Source organism: Callorhinchus milii, unplaced genomic scaffold (assembly GCF_018977255.1).
Source record: "Callorhinchus milii isolate IMCB2004 unplaced genomic scaffold, IMCB_Cmil_1.0 Scaffold4, whole genome shotgun sequence".
Classification (NCBI taxonomy): domain Eukaryota; kingdom Metazoa; phylum Chordata; class Chondrichthyes; order Chimaeriformes; family Callorhinchidae; genus Callorhinchus; species Callorhinchus milii.
In genome coordinates, this window is record NW_024704745.1 from 61,153,363 (window position 1) to 61,169,710 (window position 16,348).

General features: G+C 38.6%; 1 protein-coding gene across 4 annotated transcripts in view; it reads left to right on the forward strand.

Annotated features, from left to right (window-relative positions):
- The window catches only part of LOC103172499 (mitogen-activated protein kinase kinase kinase kinase 4), a 176,124-nt gene that overhangs the window by 137,026 nt on the left and 22,750 nt on the right, over positions 1-16,348 (forward strand). The window contains exons 14-23 of one of the 4 annotated variants that reach the window (XM_007885251.2): positions 1,247-1,333; positions 2,621-2,803; positions 3,292-3,453; positions 6,149-6,246; positions 7,848-7,999; positions 9,013-9,107; positions 9,902-9,910; positions 12,006-12,181; positions 13,986-14,112; positions 15,103-15,273. In XM_007885251.2, the coding sequence (XP_007883442.1) occupies positions 1,247-1,333; positions 2,621-2,803; positions 3,292-3,453; positions 6,149-6,246; positions 7,848-7,999; positions 9,013-9,107; positions 9,902-9,910; positions 12,006-12,181; positions 13,986-14,112; positions 15,103-15,273 (1,260 nt within the window). The remainder of the gene's footprint in view (positions 1-1,246; positions 1,334-2,620; positions 2,804-3,291; positions 3,454-6,148; positions 6,247-7,847; positions 8,000-9,012; positions 9,108-9,901; positions 9,911-12,005; positions 12,182-13,985; positions 14,113-15,102; positions 15,274-16,348) is intronic. The other 3 variants (XM_007885265.2, XM_007885258.2, XM_042334645.1) reach the window with 3 other exon arrangements.

Genomic DNA, 16,348 nt, shown 5'->3' on the forward strand with positions numbered 1-16,348 from the left:
GTGTAATTTATGGATTGTTTTCCTACCTTCAGTGGAAACCAGAAGTAAAATGCAAATCTTGATAATGTTCTTTTTTGTGGGACATCATCCTGGTTGCTACATTGCAAGCTGCTGGACCTAGAATTGTAGTCTTGACTATGTATAAAGAGTTATCCTTAGCTGTAGTTGATGCCACAACAGGAGTAATGCTGGTAAATTTCATGTGCGGTTATTTTTTTCCAAACCAATATAATTTTGATGAACTTTCTTGAATGCATTTGAAGGAATGCTTCTTATAAGGTCTTTCTACTTATGATTCAACTCTGTAGAAATGGTCTGAACATCTGGTTAGCTAATGGAATTGCATATTAATAGCATAAGCAGCATCTTTCCAGGGCATTGGAACATTGAACAAAGCAAGAAGTTTTAATGTTTCTTGAATGAAGTTGATTGGCAGCTCAGTGCATCAGAGATGTCATTTATGTAATCTGAAAGATACACTTTTCAGTAAGTTGCGGTCAAATTTTATAAACTAATTTCTTCTCAGTGAATATTGACTCAGGCAGATGTATGTATTTCAGCTAGTAGGAAGAGAAAGAATTACGCTGGTAATTGATGAGCAGAATTTATTTTGATTTTACTTGCCCCTTCCCTTTCTATATCGTATTCATCAGAAACCAGGAAAGCAGGCTAGTCAAATCCATTGACTTTTCCTTCAATGATTTGCATGTAAAAGTAAACTGCCATTTTTTAGTTTCTCTTTCTGATGGAGGGAGCACTATATTTTTGTGCCTACTGTATCTAGCTGAATTTTGATTGCAGAATTTCTTCTTGAAACAGAAATGCATTACAGACTTCCACTCATTCTGCGGTAGTAACCATCCATTTATGTTTCAGGATGGTTTCTATAGCAGCTTTGATCCCCTCTTCTTTTCTCACCCCCACACCACAATCCCATGTAAATCCTCTGTTTTAAAATTGTAAAGGGTTTATCATTCCAATGTCTGCATGGATCCATGACAAGAAAAGCGTTTTGCTGTCTTGTGCAGGCTGATCAACCTGCTGGCAAACCAACACCATCAGTGAGTTGCGTATTTATGTTGCTAAGATGTGCAATAAGACACTTGGTATCACAATCGCCACCTCAGTATGTTGCCAAATTTGCCACTGCCCATGAAGTGGACATCAGCAACCTGGCATTTTAGATGGCACATTAGAATTTAATTTTGGCACTTTGCTCATGCATTACTGTGTAATTTTGTGACAGGAGTACATCAGACGTCAGCTTGAAGAGGAGCAACGTCATTTGGAAATTCTCCAGCAGCAATTGCTCCAAGAGCAGGCCATGTTACTGGTAACACATCATGTGTTCATTCAATTGCTGTGTGATTGATGTAGCTGGCAGCTTCTGTGCTATCTTGGTTTCTGCTGTTGCATTGTTCATGTATTATCAACCTAGTTGATTAGACTGTTGAGGTCAATATAGCACTGACAGCAACAGAACAGAATTGCACCAGCACTATATTTATCACTGAAGTTCCTGTGTGAAAATGATTTAGGTTATCTGTTTACCACTGTTATAGTATTTAATGGAAAAATCAGAACCATCTGAATTTAATGAACAGTGGTGCCTTAAATCCAATCTCATCTTCAGGAAAGCCATAAATCTCACAAAACTGAAGCATGGAAACATAACATTGAATTACTGGCCACTTAAAATAATGGCTTGTTTTTGTTGCCATGAGTATCATTTGAAAGGTGCTCTTTCTCCTCTTTCTCAATATTGCAGTTTATGTCTGAAGTCAGACTATTTTGTCAGTGTCCGTGTCAGTGTTCATTTAGATTGCAATATACTGCATTCTTTATGAACTGACTCACCCTTTAGGTGACTGGATATTCTTTCCACCATGCACGCCACAATTCCTTCCAGATTATAAATTCAGAGAACTCCAAAAAAAGGGAATTAATTCATATAATATATATCCATTTGCGTGGCCTTAGAAACTGTGACCAATTTATCAGTCATAAATAAAGTGAACGTAGTGTTTGATTGTAACATGATTGGCACTTCGTAGTATTTAATACTTTCTTGGTTAAAGTGAAGGTTTATAACTACACCTTGTATGTTTAAAAATAAAACTCAGACTTGATTTGGATGAGGGTAATGCATGATGCACATCAATTGTGGTCTTCCTGTGCCAAAATGTAACTGTTGCCCTGAATTTGGGTGGGACAGGCTTGATGGCAAATGGCTTACTCCTATGTTCCTAATTTGCTTGTGCTGATTGGCACTATATTCAGTTACCACCATAATGGGTGTTTTCCTAGTAAATTGTATTAGGTTTGCATCAAATGCTCATCTGCCTGGTGTGAATCTCTTAGATGGACAGCTGAGTACAGATATGATAGCAAGAGCTGGAAGTTTGGAATATTTTCCTTAAACCAGCAGACGACTCATCATTGCTGTGAGTCTACAGTCGAAAGAATTTAGCTTCAATAATTTGAACAAAAGTACAGCAACTACTAGAAAAGTCTTACATTGTTCTCTGGTATACTTACAGAATTTGTAATGTGGTCGAGCGATAAGCTGTGCTTAAAAATTATAAGCATGACTAACTTCATATATACTGTGTCCTTGAAGGAGTACAAATGGCGTGAGATGGAAGAACAACGCCAGGCTGAGAGATTACAGCGTCAGTTGCAGCAGGAGCAAGTCTATCTCCTGTCCCTTCAACATGACCAGAGACAACAGGAGAGGAACAAACAACCTTACCATGCATCAGAGCCAAAATCTCACTTTGAGCCAACTGATAGAGGCAGAGAGGTAAAGGCAGTCGTGCTCACCCAATATGTGTTAGACATTTCTGACTCTTTGATGTATTTCTCATGGTATTTCTCTCCTCCTGACTCCTGGTGACTCATCCTGTACTATGGTTCCACAGGAAGCAGCTCTTCAGGTACTTTAACAATGACACCTGACAGCCTGGACAATGAGTGTAAGTGGGCAGTTTGGTCACATGAGGCATTACAGAGAAACCCAACCCTTTCCTTGTTCAGTGTCTGGTGCAATTCCAGCAATGCTTAGTGGAGGTCAGAAGCAAATACTCAGTTCTGCTTTTTTCTCCCTCACCAAAGAAGGCTGAAGGCAATTGTAGGCCGACTGCATTAATGCCCTGGCTAGATCAGCACAAGTGATTCTTCAGGGACCGTATGATTTAGTTCCATGCCATATGTTGCTTTTATATGTGATTTCTGTTCCTATTGAACCATTCAGTAGATTTAGATAAAACCTAACTTTACTCTTTCATTCAGGCTGATGAAAGGTTCAAGAAGAGTAACCAGGGCTCGCCTCAAGCACAATCAAAACAAAGTAGCAAAGTTTTGGAGCCTCCAGTGCCTTCACGATCAGAGTCGTTTTCAAATGGAAGTTCTGAACCCAATCCAACTGCATTGCATAGGCCCATGGAGTCACAGGTAGTGTATCTGTCTTTAACATACATTACACACAAATAGGTGTTAAGATGGTGATACAGTGGAGTCTCATTGAACATATTAGTTGTGATCCCTATAAAGAGGTGTGATGGACGGTTTCACTGTGCATACATGCCATTCGATTTTCGCACTTAAGAAAAAGGACAACTTCCAGGTCATCAGCTGGTCACTGCGAAAGCAGGCCAGGTGCCTGCATAGTGATTTATGCAGTAAAGAAGTGCGTTATAATGGGCTTCACTTTGGATATCTGCACTAGAGAGGTTGAACAATTGTACGAGAGCCACATTCCATTTGAAAGTATCCTCCCCTATATCTTAGCTCGTCAGTTTCTGGTGTTAATTGCTATTCCAATTGCTATTCCATTTCAGCCCCAAATTGAAGATTAGCAATTCCCAACAATAAGCTTTTTTTATTGTTTTGAACTGCAAAAATGTCTGACTTTCGGGTTGCAAGGTTGCTACAGACGTGATGTAAGAAGCACTGTCTTGCATATAGCACCCATTTTAAATGCGCAGGAAGAGACGTCTGTGGAGTCTGTATAATCATTTTTGTAGTTGAAAAGATTGTAAATCCAAAATATCGGTGTGGGGGGTAAAAATTAAAACAAATATCTCTAATCAGTCAATTTTTTAAAAAAAACAGTAACTGGCAACCCTACCGTTTGAAATTATTTATGAATCTTTTGTCTGTTTAAATACCCTGAATAAAATAATTCACACATGAATGGACTGGTGTTCCATTCTATTTAAAATACCTGAAAATAACCCTATTGTTGGACACTCCTGCTTTAGGTGGAAAACAATATTTTATATAAGTGCATTTGGTAAGATTTTGCCTTAAAAACATGACGCGTAGTATCTGTAATATTAATGTATAATAATGGGGCATATAAAAATTATATATTACAAGACGAGGTGCAGTTTACTCGCCGATTACTGGGTCTTTAATATCATGTATTAATTAGGTACTCACCATGTTGTGTAATCTGACACATTCAGACTTCACTGTCTACTTACAGTGAATCTTTTATTTCACTGTAGGAATAAAGTAACATTTGAGATAATTGCTTGTGGTCTTCACAGATAAAACATTTACGTCCAGACAGTATATAAAATATGTTAATCCACCAAGTGCTGCGTTTAAGGCATAGTTTTATGTAGCGGCATATCTGATGTGTTACGGATATTATGACATTATCAGAGTATTTTTGATAAGATATTTTCAATCATTTGATAAGAAATCATTTGAAACTACTGTCTTCCTTTTTTCTTAACATATTTCGACGTGAAAAGCACTATATCAAATGCAAGGATTATTATTATTATTCTACTTTCCTGCATCACTCTCGTTGTGACCACATTAAATACATTGTGCTGCAATATTAGTCTTTCTTCCTGCCCATTGATGCATTACCCAGACAATTTAATTTGGTTAAACTTTTACTGGATCAAAAATTAGTTTAAATTATATTCAATATGCGAAGGTCCCATATTTGTTGAAGAGAGGCTTTGTACATTATTTTGTGGCTCAACTGTTGATAGCTGAAATTATATTTATTCGCCTCAGTTGATTGTAGGTTTGAAAACAAATTCCCAGCAACTTGCATTTACACAATGCCCTTCACATGAGTAGCATCTCAGAGTGCTTAAACAAAACTTACACCAATGTGAAACCATTTTATGGTAAATAGCTTGAGAAAAATACAGTTAATATTAACTCGTACATTGCTGTTCAAGACTTGGCGCTTTAAGTAATGTTTGCGTGTTTTGGAAAAGTTTTCTCTCCCTGTGTACTTCAATGATGCATAGGCAATTCTATTGCAAGACAAGCTTCCTGTTCTCCTGTTGAACCATCTATATTCGATACTGCACAGAGGCCATTCTTTGCTGCTATTAAATAAAAATAAAATGACAGTAATGTTTGAGCAGCTTGAGAGTATTCTATATTGAATGTGACCTCATTTGAGTTTGTAAGTACAGTGTTCAGTCAGACCACTACAAAACATTTAGCCTGAACTCGAGTAGTTAGTAGTGCATGCTACTGAATGATTTTTTTCCCCATCTTCTAATTTTTAACTGTTGGGAATTGAGTGGATTTTGTACAATGCTGCTGTCAATTATTCCAATTATGAAAAGTGCTGATGGTACTGAAATTATCTTGTAACTGAACTGGCATTTAAATAAGCTATCTGAGTGAGATTGCTTGTGCAGGGATCACTTTTTTTTCCTTGTTCGCATTCTGTTGTAAACAGCAGGAATAGCTAAGTGTTAACAGTGTAAACTCTAGCATTAAATTCAGTAAATTCAGTAGTAATTGAACAGGAAAGTGTTGGCAAGAATGTAGGTTATTTTAAATTTACTTGGGTCGGTGACTTGCAAAATAACACACTCAGAAGGCAGTTCTTCTGGGGTCCTGTTTGCATCTTTCTCCTGATGTCTGTCCCATGAGAATTCAAATACATAAGCTTTTTATTCTGCTCGCTTCCTTTTTTTATCATTCACATCAGCTGTCCCCGACACCCTCATCACCATTATTTTCAGGCAGGTTGTTTACATTTCTGTCAAATGTAACTTCCTCTTAATATTCTTTCTTAATATTGATGGACAGAAGTTCATTTTAATTACTATGATTTTTTTCTATATGAATAATGTATTTTTGATGTTTGTGTAATTCTAAGGTTCCAGTGAGAACTACACCCAGGTCTCCTGTGTTGTCTCGTCGAGATTCTCCATTACAAGGCAGCAGTCAGCCTAGTGCCCAGAATGCTGCAAGAAGGTGATTTTTTTTTTCTGGTGTGGTCCAATTAATTCCTCATAAATCATAAAATTTGTAAAACTAGGTTATACTTTACTGTGAGAATGACGAAGAATGGCATGTGAGGATTCAACGCTGGGTTAAGAATTATTCTTAGCTATGACTTTCTGTATATTACTGTGAAGGTCAAGAACTGTGCTATATGTGCTCCCAATCGTTCTGTGCTTTGCAGGTCACAAATTCACTCTGTTGCAAGATGCGGGTCTCAAATTGCTGAGACCTATGTACAAACCACTAACCTAACGTACATCAAAATTAATTCACTTCACAATTTCTTAACAGCTTGGAAACTTTGTGTCTACTATTCACATCGGGTGCTTTTTCAAAGTAAACCAAGCCAGTAATAGACAGGATTTGTTTATTAAAAAAGAGATAATGTGCAATTCTCTGCTTGGTAAGTTCCCAATGGTCCCAGCTTCTGTTGGGTGGAAGTTGATCTCAACAGGGAGGGAAAGACAAGTCACAGTCTTTCGTATGTTTTGCGACCGGCACAAAAAAACTTAGAATTGGGTTAACTGTGCGTCCACTATGGAGAATGGTGCACAAAATGGGAGAGACCCAACACAAATAAATGTAATACCTGGACGAAGACCAAAGAATAACAAAATGAGAAACATAAATGGTTTATTTTTATTGAGGGAGTTCTGATGGTGAGAAATACTCAGCCATATCGTGGGTGGGAGTCACTGTACTTCTGTAGGTAACTTTCAGCAACTGTTTTAAAATACTAAATTGGAGAGTTTCAAATTCCAATTTGTGGGGAGTCTGAAGTGATAGTGTAGTTGGGTTTTCTGCTATTGTCAGCATTGTATTTGTTGAAAGGGAGCTTTTGCTATTGGCGTCACAAGACAGGCTGAATACAGCTTCTTTTTCAAATGAGATAGGCGTGTTGCTTACTTCCCTTTGTGTCCTAAGCTATTTGAAACTCTTCTGGCTATCGACTGCCTGATTATCTCATGTTACAGTTGTGTGTGATGAAATCTTTTCCAGTGCAATTTATTGAAATGCCAATGGTTATATGGTGTCCAATAGTAAGAGCAGTGTTTTTGGTCGGTTTGCTTTTTGGAAGCAAATAAATACAACTTCCCAGAACTAACTAGGCGTTAAACAAGTGTATGTTTAGGAAAAATAACAACAACAAAATTACATTTGTATAGTGCCTTTCACGTCCCAAGGGGCTGGACAGACAGAGTTTCAGACCTGAGCTGGGGGTAAATTATGAAGAAGTTATTAGAAGTATATGGAAAAATTCAGCTTCTCCAGCTTGATGCAACTGTTATCTAAAGGTCCCAACCTTCTGACATGCATCTGGTTTTACTCAGCAGTTTTGGTTTACTGATGCTGTTACTCGTTTATTTTAAATTTCATTTGTCTTTCTGTAAATACAGTACTTAACACAATATCCTATTTTTATCAAATGTTGAAGTGTTGAGTCCCTTGCTGCAATATGTATCTATCCAAAACCATTTGCTTAATTCACCTACGGGGCTATCTATACTAATGTTCTACCCATTAGTATTAAAGTGTGAGCTCGCCAGATTAATGCTTTTTTCTCTTTGTAGCAATATAGAGCCCAGACTGTTGTGGGAGAGGGTGGAGAAGCTCGTACCAAGACCAGGCAGTGGCAGTTCCTCAGGCTCCAGCAACTCTGGCTCACAGCCAGGGTCTCATCCTGGCTCTCAGACTGGATCTGGGGAACGTTACAGGCTGCGATGTGAGATTTTCCTTTCCTAGTTAATTTAGTCAATTGCTTGCGTTGCTTTTGTTAAACTTATAGAGTCTCTGATGTGCCTGCAGTTTTGAAGGGGGAAGAAGGTCAAAAGTTCACTAAATTACTATAATTGTCAAATTAATTTGGTAGTAAGTGGGTTTAGTCCCTTGAACATCTTCAAAATTTGTATTTACATCTCAAGAATTAAATTCATAATTTTCCTTTTAACTTATTTTTCCCTTTAAATTTTGAACCCATTTTTTTACAGAGTGAGTTTTTTTGCCCTTCTAATTCAGAAATTATGTTGTTGATTTTGTGGCATTTCTTTACGGATTTCCTAATTAAGAAATCTGGAAATCCATAGTGCTGATTCAAGAGAATGTCATTCCAACTCCAATCTATCTCAGAGTAGAGTTCCCTCAAATTAGTGTTCCATATCAAGCTTACAGTTTCGATTTTGTAATGAAAAATATCACAAAATTGATCCCTGTGAATCATCCTGTTATGGTACTTACGATTTTAGTTGCAAAATCCATCTTTTGCTTACTTCCCCTATGATTCAGAACTCTTCACCTACTTGTTTTGAGGGATTAGTCACTCTCTTGGATTAAATGGGGGCTGCAGTTCGTCCTGTATCTCCATATGGACCAGCCTCTGGGTTGGTAGATTACAGATTCAAGTCACACAACAGTACCTAATTTCATAATCTAGACTCACACCTCCTAAGTAGTGCTGAGTGAAGGAAGAGCTGCATTGCTGCAGTACTGTTCTGGTAGATCAGACATTTTCCTGCTTTCCTGGATATAATCCTCCAAATCCGCCAACTCCTGGTTCACAGTAAACTGCATATTCATACTATTGCTGTAAGTGGGATACTAGCACCAATGTTTGCTGTTACAAATCATTAAACTTTAAAGTGACTTAATGTATGACATTCTTGAGATGTTTTGATACGACTCTTTATCAAATGTATGTATTTTATTTATTATAGTTTTTTCCTGACCTTTTGTTGACAGCATCTTCAAAATCTGAGGGTTCACCATCACAACGCCATGAAAATCTTACCAAAAAAACAGAAGATAAAAAGGACTTTAGGCCTAGCAGACCAACTGTAAGCTCTTTGAAACTTGCCTACTTTAATATGGTAGTTTCCTTCCCATGTCATGTTAATTCTGAGTGTTATCAAAAAAATGTTTTTAAGTGAAATGTTTCCTGCTTGTAATGGACACCCTTCTTTCATTGGTTTTGAAATTTTACATCAAAATAATAAGTAAAACTTTTTCAAAATCTCAAAACAAATTGAGTCTGCTTAAAAACAGTTTTGAATGTTATTTTGTTTTATTAACTAGTACAGTAAACCTCACATAAGTCGGGAAACCTTGGGCAGGGTGAAACCTTGGGCAAGTTTGCTTACTCCACACGCCTAATAGTAATCCCTCCAAAAAATAAAAACAATAATAAATTGGTCATTTTCAATCCACGACTATTTGTGGGACACTGCTGTGCGCAACTGGCTGCCACGTTTCGCCCACAAATACGGTCAATTCACTTTACAGTCTCTTCTGTGAAGCGCTTTGAGATGTCGAGAAGACGTGAAAAGCGCTACATCAAATGCAAGGATTATTATTATTTATTATATATATTAGTCGATTCAGTTAGGACCGTACATTTAATATGACTTGTGCAAAGTGATGTCAAATGTCAAACTTACATAGAATATAAACTCTTGAACGCGACTTGGGCAGATTCACGACTTGGGTGATTATACGATTTACTGTAGCTAAAGTATGAGTTTATATTGACTTTTTTTTCCTTTTCCATTTTGATGTCTAACCTATTGGTGTAACCTATGATGCCACATGACTTGATCACATGAACGCACACTCCGTACCGTTGATGTGTTAGGGCGAAGTGGTAAGCAACGTCATTTTAATAGCCTTCCTCTTTGCTGCCTGTGCTTTTCACTTGCTTTCACAGTATTCATTAAGCTTTCATAAGTTTAGGAGTCATTTGTATAGTCCGTATTGTTCAAGTGGGATTAAGGGATATGGGGATAAGGTAGGGTCAGGTTATTAGCTGGAGTTAGATTAGAAGATCAGCCACGATTGAATGGCGGGGCAGGCTCGAAGGGCCGAATGGCCTACTCCTGCTCCTATATGTTATGTTAAGTGAATGTTAGGAGCGAAATTGCTCGCTGTTTAATTGCACTGTGATTTTGAAGGCTAGAAACAGAGTTTCCAGCATAGAAGAGGGCTACAGCAACTTTCGCCCACAAAATATACAGTTAATTCACTTTATTCTGTAAAGCACTTTGAGGTGACTTCAAGATATCATAAGGCACTATATCAAATGCAAGGATTATTATTGTTTATTAACTGGTTGTGTCTGTACTCTGTGATTTGTCCCAAGAGGTTTATGTACAGGTGACTATGTAGAGCAAAACATTTCATAATAGTTAGGAAAATGTAAAAGTTTTCTTGGGAGTGCAATAATTTTCCTTCTCTTCCCCCTTCTTCTCTTCAGTGGTGACCTGACAACCCAAAGTTTGGCCAGTTTGTAGCACGAATTGCCAGTTAGTCAGAGCCTGAAGCTACGAGCAGCATAGGCTCTGCAACCACGGTGGTTCAGCGCCTTGGGATGTCCTCCTGACATGAAAGGCGCTATACAAATGTAATTTGTTGTTGTGGTTTCTAGCAGGGCTGGGCTGTAATTTTAAGGTTTTAAGGAGAAAGATTTTTCAAAACCAATCTAACGTAGAAATTACCGAGATACAACGTCCTTTACTGCAACCAACACAAAGAGTAAATGTAATTGTTTTTGAATGATCTTCCTTCTACAATAATATGAAAAAGGTCAGTCATTTGGGTGGAGGATGTATGACCTTGACTATAGCATGGTAAGTGGGTGGTTTGCCCTGCTGCAGTGAAGATAATACATGACTGATATGAAGGAAGAATTGAATTCCCTAAATCAGTTACAATTTAAATTTGCATTTATATTGCACCTTCCACATTTGGAGGGCTCTCTCACAAAGTTCTTCAAGGAGCTGGACAGGCATCTGAACTGGGGGTGGGAGCCAAGGGTTATGGGGAGGGGAGAGATGCCAAAATATACAGTCAATTCACTTTACAGTATAGACTGGGAAGCACTTTGACACAGCTTGAAGACGTGATAAAGCAAAGTGTGGTTGAAGAAATACATTTTGAGACTTGCCTTAAAAGAGAGGAGAGAGGGAGGGAGTTGGAGGTTGGATTTGCAGAGAGTGGGGCTAAAAATCCACCCACCAAAAAACATACAACCACAACAACAACAAATTCAATTTGTTTTGCACCTTTAAAGTCAGTAAGACATCCCAAGGCGCTGATGTTACAAAGCAAATACAAGGGTTGCAAAGCAAATTATATTGAAGTGGATGGGCATTTTTGATACTGGAGTGTTGGATTTTGAGGCTTGTATATTTTGAATCAGAAGAAGCCTTTTTTTTTGGTCGTGCAGGTGAAGTCTTGACTTCATTTTACATTCCAAAGTTTTTATTGCCCTTACATCAGCATCTGTTTTAGCCCTTTCTAAATTCAATGACTCTGCCATTCCTGTATTTCTCAGATTCATGTGACTTGTTTCCGCCTCTGAACTGCACTTGTACCTTCCAATTTCTTTGGCTTATCGAGTATTTGATGTTTGATAGAAATGTATCTAACCTCTCTCAAGGTCAGGGTACAGAAATGTTCTAATTTAGTTTTCAGTTGAACTAGACATGAAAATTCCTGACTGTTATTTGAGACACTAGAATTAGATTATCACAGTGTGGTCACTTGAAGCTTTAAGTTTCAAAGCCTGTGGTTTTCTTTGTTCCCCTACAAATACACAGTCGATTCACTTTGGTGTATATCCTGTGAAGCACTTTGAGAGTTCCTCCTCACATGAGAGGTGTATTATCAAATGCAACTATTATTATTATTATTTTAAGCACCAACTTCAAAAACCTGACTTGCAACTTATTTTCTTTCAGGATCTTGCTGCCTTGGCTAAGGAACTCCGGGCTGTGGAGGACATCCGGCCTCCCCAGAAAGTTACTGATTATTCGTCATCAAGTGATGAATCGGGAACGACTGATGATGAAGATGAAGATCTTGACCAGGAAGGGACAGACGAGACTGGTCCTATGTCCGATGATGCTAGAGCAATGTATGTTATCTTAACTAATAGTAGTGACATACTTTGCTTGATGTACATTAAATACATTCACCTACAAATCCACAGTCACAGCACCTCACAATAAATTCTGTGAAGCACTTTCAGATGTCTTGATGATGTCATAAGGCGCTATATCAAATACAAGGATTATTATTATTACAATTATAAGAAAAATGTAGTCCATATTTAGAATCCTTGCAGTTTCTGGAAATTCTATTTAATAATTTTCAACTGTTCGTGACTGTTCTACTACTGCTAAAAGTGTTGCTGTAATGTATATATACTTATACTATAACGTGGGGTCTCACTTTAAAGGGAATTGCAATGCAACCCTGTTATAACATGCATCTTTAGTGTGAATTCAGTTAAAACCTGGAATCATTTGACCCATTTCACTGAGCAAGGTTACACACTTTTACAGTAAAGTGGCTAACTTCCAGCTCAACGTGCGCAAAACTGAGGCCCTCCTGATTGGCTCGCGTCAGTGCCTCCGCACCTCAGGCGCTGATAGCATCAGCATCCAAGGCTGCACTTTCCAACTCTCAAAGCCAATCAGGAACCTCGGTGTTCTGCTCGAACCTGAGCTGTCCTTTCTACCCCACATCCGCGCCACAACTGGCACCGCCTTCCCACACCTCCAGAACATCGCCAGACACTACCTCACCCCTCACGCTGCTGAAACACTGGTCCACGCCTTTATCACCTCAAGGCTGGACTACGGGAACTCTCTCCTCGCCGGCCCTCCCGGCACCTCCCTCCACAAGCTGCAGGCCATTCAGAACTCTGCAGCTCGTGTACTGTCCCGCACCAGGCTTCGCGACCACATCACTCCCACCCTCGCTCGCCTGCACTGGCTCCCCATCCCCCAGAGGATCGAATTCAAGATCCTCATTCTCACCTGCAAGGCCATTCACAGCCTTGCACCCTCCTACCTCTCCGACCTACTGTCCCCCTACTTACCTGCCCCTATCTGGCTCCGGTCTGCTCCACATCCCCCGCCCTAACTGCCCTTCAGCCTCTCAGCCCCGAGGCTCTGGAACTCTATCCCCCAGTGCCTTCGCCTTGCTTCCTCCCTTTCCTCCTTCAAGGCCGGTCTCAAGACCTTTCTCTTCAACCGTGCCTTCAGCTTCCCTCTCGACCCTCTACCCCCTCCTCGCTCCCTCCCTCCCTTCCCTCACCCTGACCATTTCCCCCCTGTTTGGATCCCGACCCAACTGTCCAGTGCCTTGGGACATCCTCCCAACGTGAAAGGCGCTCTATAAATGCAATCATGTTGTTGTTGATGTTGTCCTTGGGTCACCACCTACCTCACTTGCAATTGCAGAAATTGCTAACTGTGTGATAACCTGAAGCCCTGAAAGTATCTTTTTTTAGTGCAGGATGTAAGTTGGTCTGCTGTGTGTATGCTCAGCGAAACTGGCCACTGTGCATTGCTAGATCATAAGTTGGGTTTTTATAGTTTACAGCCACTATAGCAATGCTCCACTGTATAATGCCTGCTTCCACCACTCTCTCACAATTGGTATCTTGCTTATGTTCTAGAAGCTTACCTTACTTGTTGGCATCACATCATTAATTAGGTCCCATGTTATTAAATCACTTTGTAAATATAGAATTTTGAACATATATAATAAAAATAGCTAAATAGGAGTTACAATGTAAGTCTAGAGTATTTGGGTCAGACTCTTTAAAACATCTGAGTTTGACTTGTTCTTCATGATCTCACAATCATTTTGAATCTTCAAAGTCGAGAAGTGTGCTGAAGATTTAAACTGTTCTGGATTTTATTTATCAGATCGTCTTCAAAGCTGAGCAATGGAGAGACTGAATCAGTGAATACAATGATAGTTCACGACGATCTGGAGTTGCCGACTGAAACTTCTGTTACTCCCTCTAAAGATGGCACTTTAATTGTTCGACAGGTACTGTATTTGACATACTAACTGAGGTCCATCAGTTGGTTATTAATTCACTCATTTACCCATCTGTTAATTTTTGCTGTAATGTGTTTTTTCCTGTTAGTTATGCACTGATTGGGATTCCTTGATGTATGATGAAATATCAGTTCTTGTGGGCTAGAGTTCTTTTGTTGTCCCCTGGGCACAAAGATCATTTTAATCTCTTCATTTTGATGCAGTTGTCTTGTAAGTAACTGGCGCCCGTCACAATAGTCAATACATTGAGTTCTGATAGACAAGAAGTGACTGCAGACTTTAAAAAAAACGTAGGTACCTAATATGTTCATTTGTAAGTCTAACATCTAGCTTTAAAAAAACATTTCTAAATAAGACTAACCTGTTTGTAAGCGTCCATTCATGAAAGTGTTTTGTTCTAACTGCAGACTTAATTTTTTTTAAACTAAAATCTCATATTCGCAGCTCTAGGGAGGTAAGCAGCTTTTAACTTGGTTGAGCAGCAATCATGCCCTTATATGCAAGCAAGAACATTTAGTGATGGAGAAAAGCCCTTATCATGTTCTGCTTAAACCTACTTAATTTAAATTGTTTTGAGCAAATCAAATTATCCAGTCCCCATAGTACATCAGAACCACATTATAAGATTAAAGCCATGTTTTTCTGTGAATATTGTAACTCATTACTAGTTTAAGTAGCATCAGAAAATTCCCAGAAAGAGCATTAAAATATGAGCAGTGTGTTCCAAGTCTTAATTCTAAGTACAAGGTAAAACATTGGCCGGTATCTGTTTTACCTGGCATAATGTATAAGGTTAATTAGCTAAACTTGTTTTTGTCAAATTTCACCAAACCTAGTTTTAACTTCTGGGACTAGCCCTTCTAGATAAAATTTACACTCTCCAATTTTGATGCATTAATTCTTCTGCCAGTTAGCTGGGAGGGTGATAGGTTTTTGAGCAACTCTTCAGCAAGACAAGTGTGCCTGTTTTTTCTACAGAGCGCAGGTGACTTAAAGCGTGCCAGCCACCATGAGAGTAATGGCTTTGCAAGCCGCATTCACCTCTTGCCAGATCTCATACAGCAAAGCCATTCCTCCACCTCCCCAACCACCCAACAGGCTCCCATCCTGTCCCCTCAGCTACCCCGGGACGAACTTACTACTAATGAGGTATGTCTGATGCCACGGCAGGCTGTTCTTCTGGCCTACCACTCCTATAAACTAGCTAGCCACAACACTGCTCCGGTCAATCTCCGATGCTTTCATCTTTAATCTTTGCTGTGTAACAATAATTCTACACCATTGTTGTAGAATTCACTAAACCCTGTTACTGGGTAGAATGTTTTGACTCCCAAACTTGCCAGTTAATGGATATTATAACGTTTGACTTTTTAAACAAAAATAAAGAAAATTCATAAGAACTGTGATGTGCAGTTTTTATTTTTTAAGCTTATTGAGAAGATAGATTTAAACTGGTTCACCCGGTTCTGAAATTAATTTGTAAATCCTAATGTGCTACTTTTAAAGTCTCGATTGTGCCCAATTTAACCATAAACATTTTTAAACCATTTTATAGTATGATTGGCACCAAATGTAGTGCAATATATAAAACCTCAATTTGCTGCCTTCTGATAAATTGTAGATGAAATCACAATTTAAAAAACTTACTTCAGTTTTAGCTCATTGGTGCAGCTTGCTTTATATGCGGACATCCAGTTCCTTACAGGCAATAAATATTTTGTTTTACTGGTAGATAGACAGTGAACAGATCATAAATATATACCTTGTACGCAGTAAATCAAGAGCAACTGGTTTTCCTCATTCACCACCAGATTCATCTTAACATCGTGTCTCTGTGTAATTGCTCCTCTGATGCCTGACCTTTAGCCACTATTTTAAAGGTGTTTACTACAATTTAATAATTGACGGTATGCTGTCTTAATAACATTCCAGATTTTATCTTTAGTGCACAAGTAACCGTTGCGTTTCTAATGATCCAGTACTTCAGCCCAGCTTTTGAATTAATAGTAGCGAAACTGCTTTAATAGTTAGTATTTACATACATTCAAAGTGTACAGATTTTCTGGAAAGTCATTCATCTTCAATTGTGTACAGAAATAATTTCAAGTGGTTTAAAAACCATTTTTGTAGTCACATTTAAATGTATATTCTGCCTTCACAGGATACATCCATTTTTAGTTTGAAATTTAATGCAAGGATGCATTCTACCCCACAATTAAGTAAA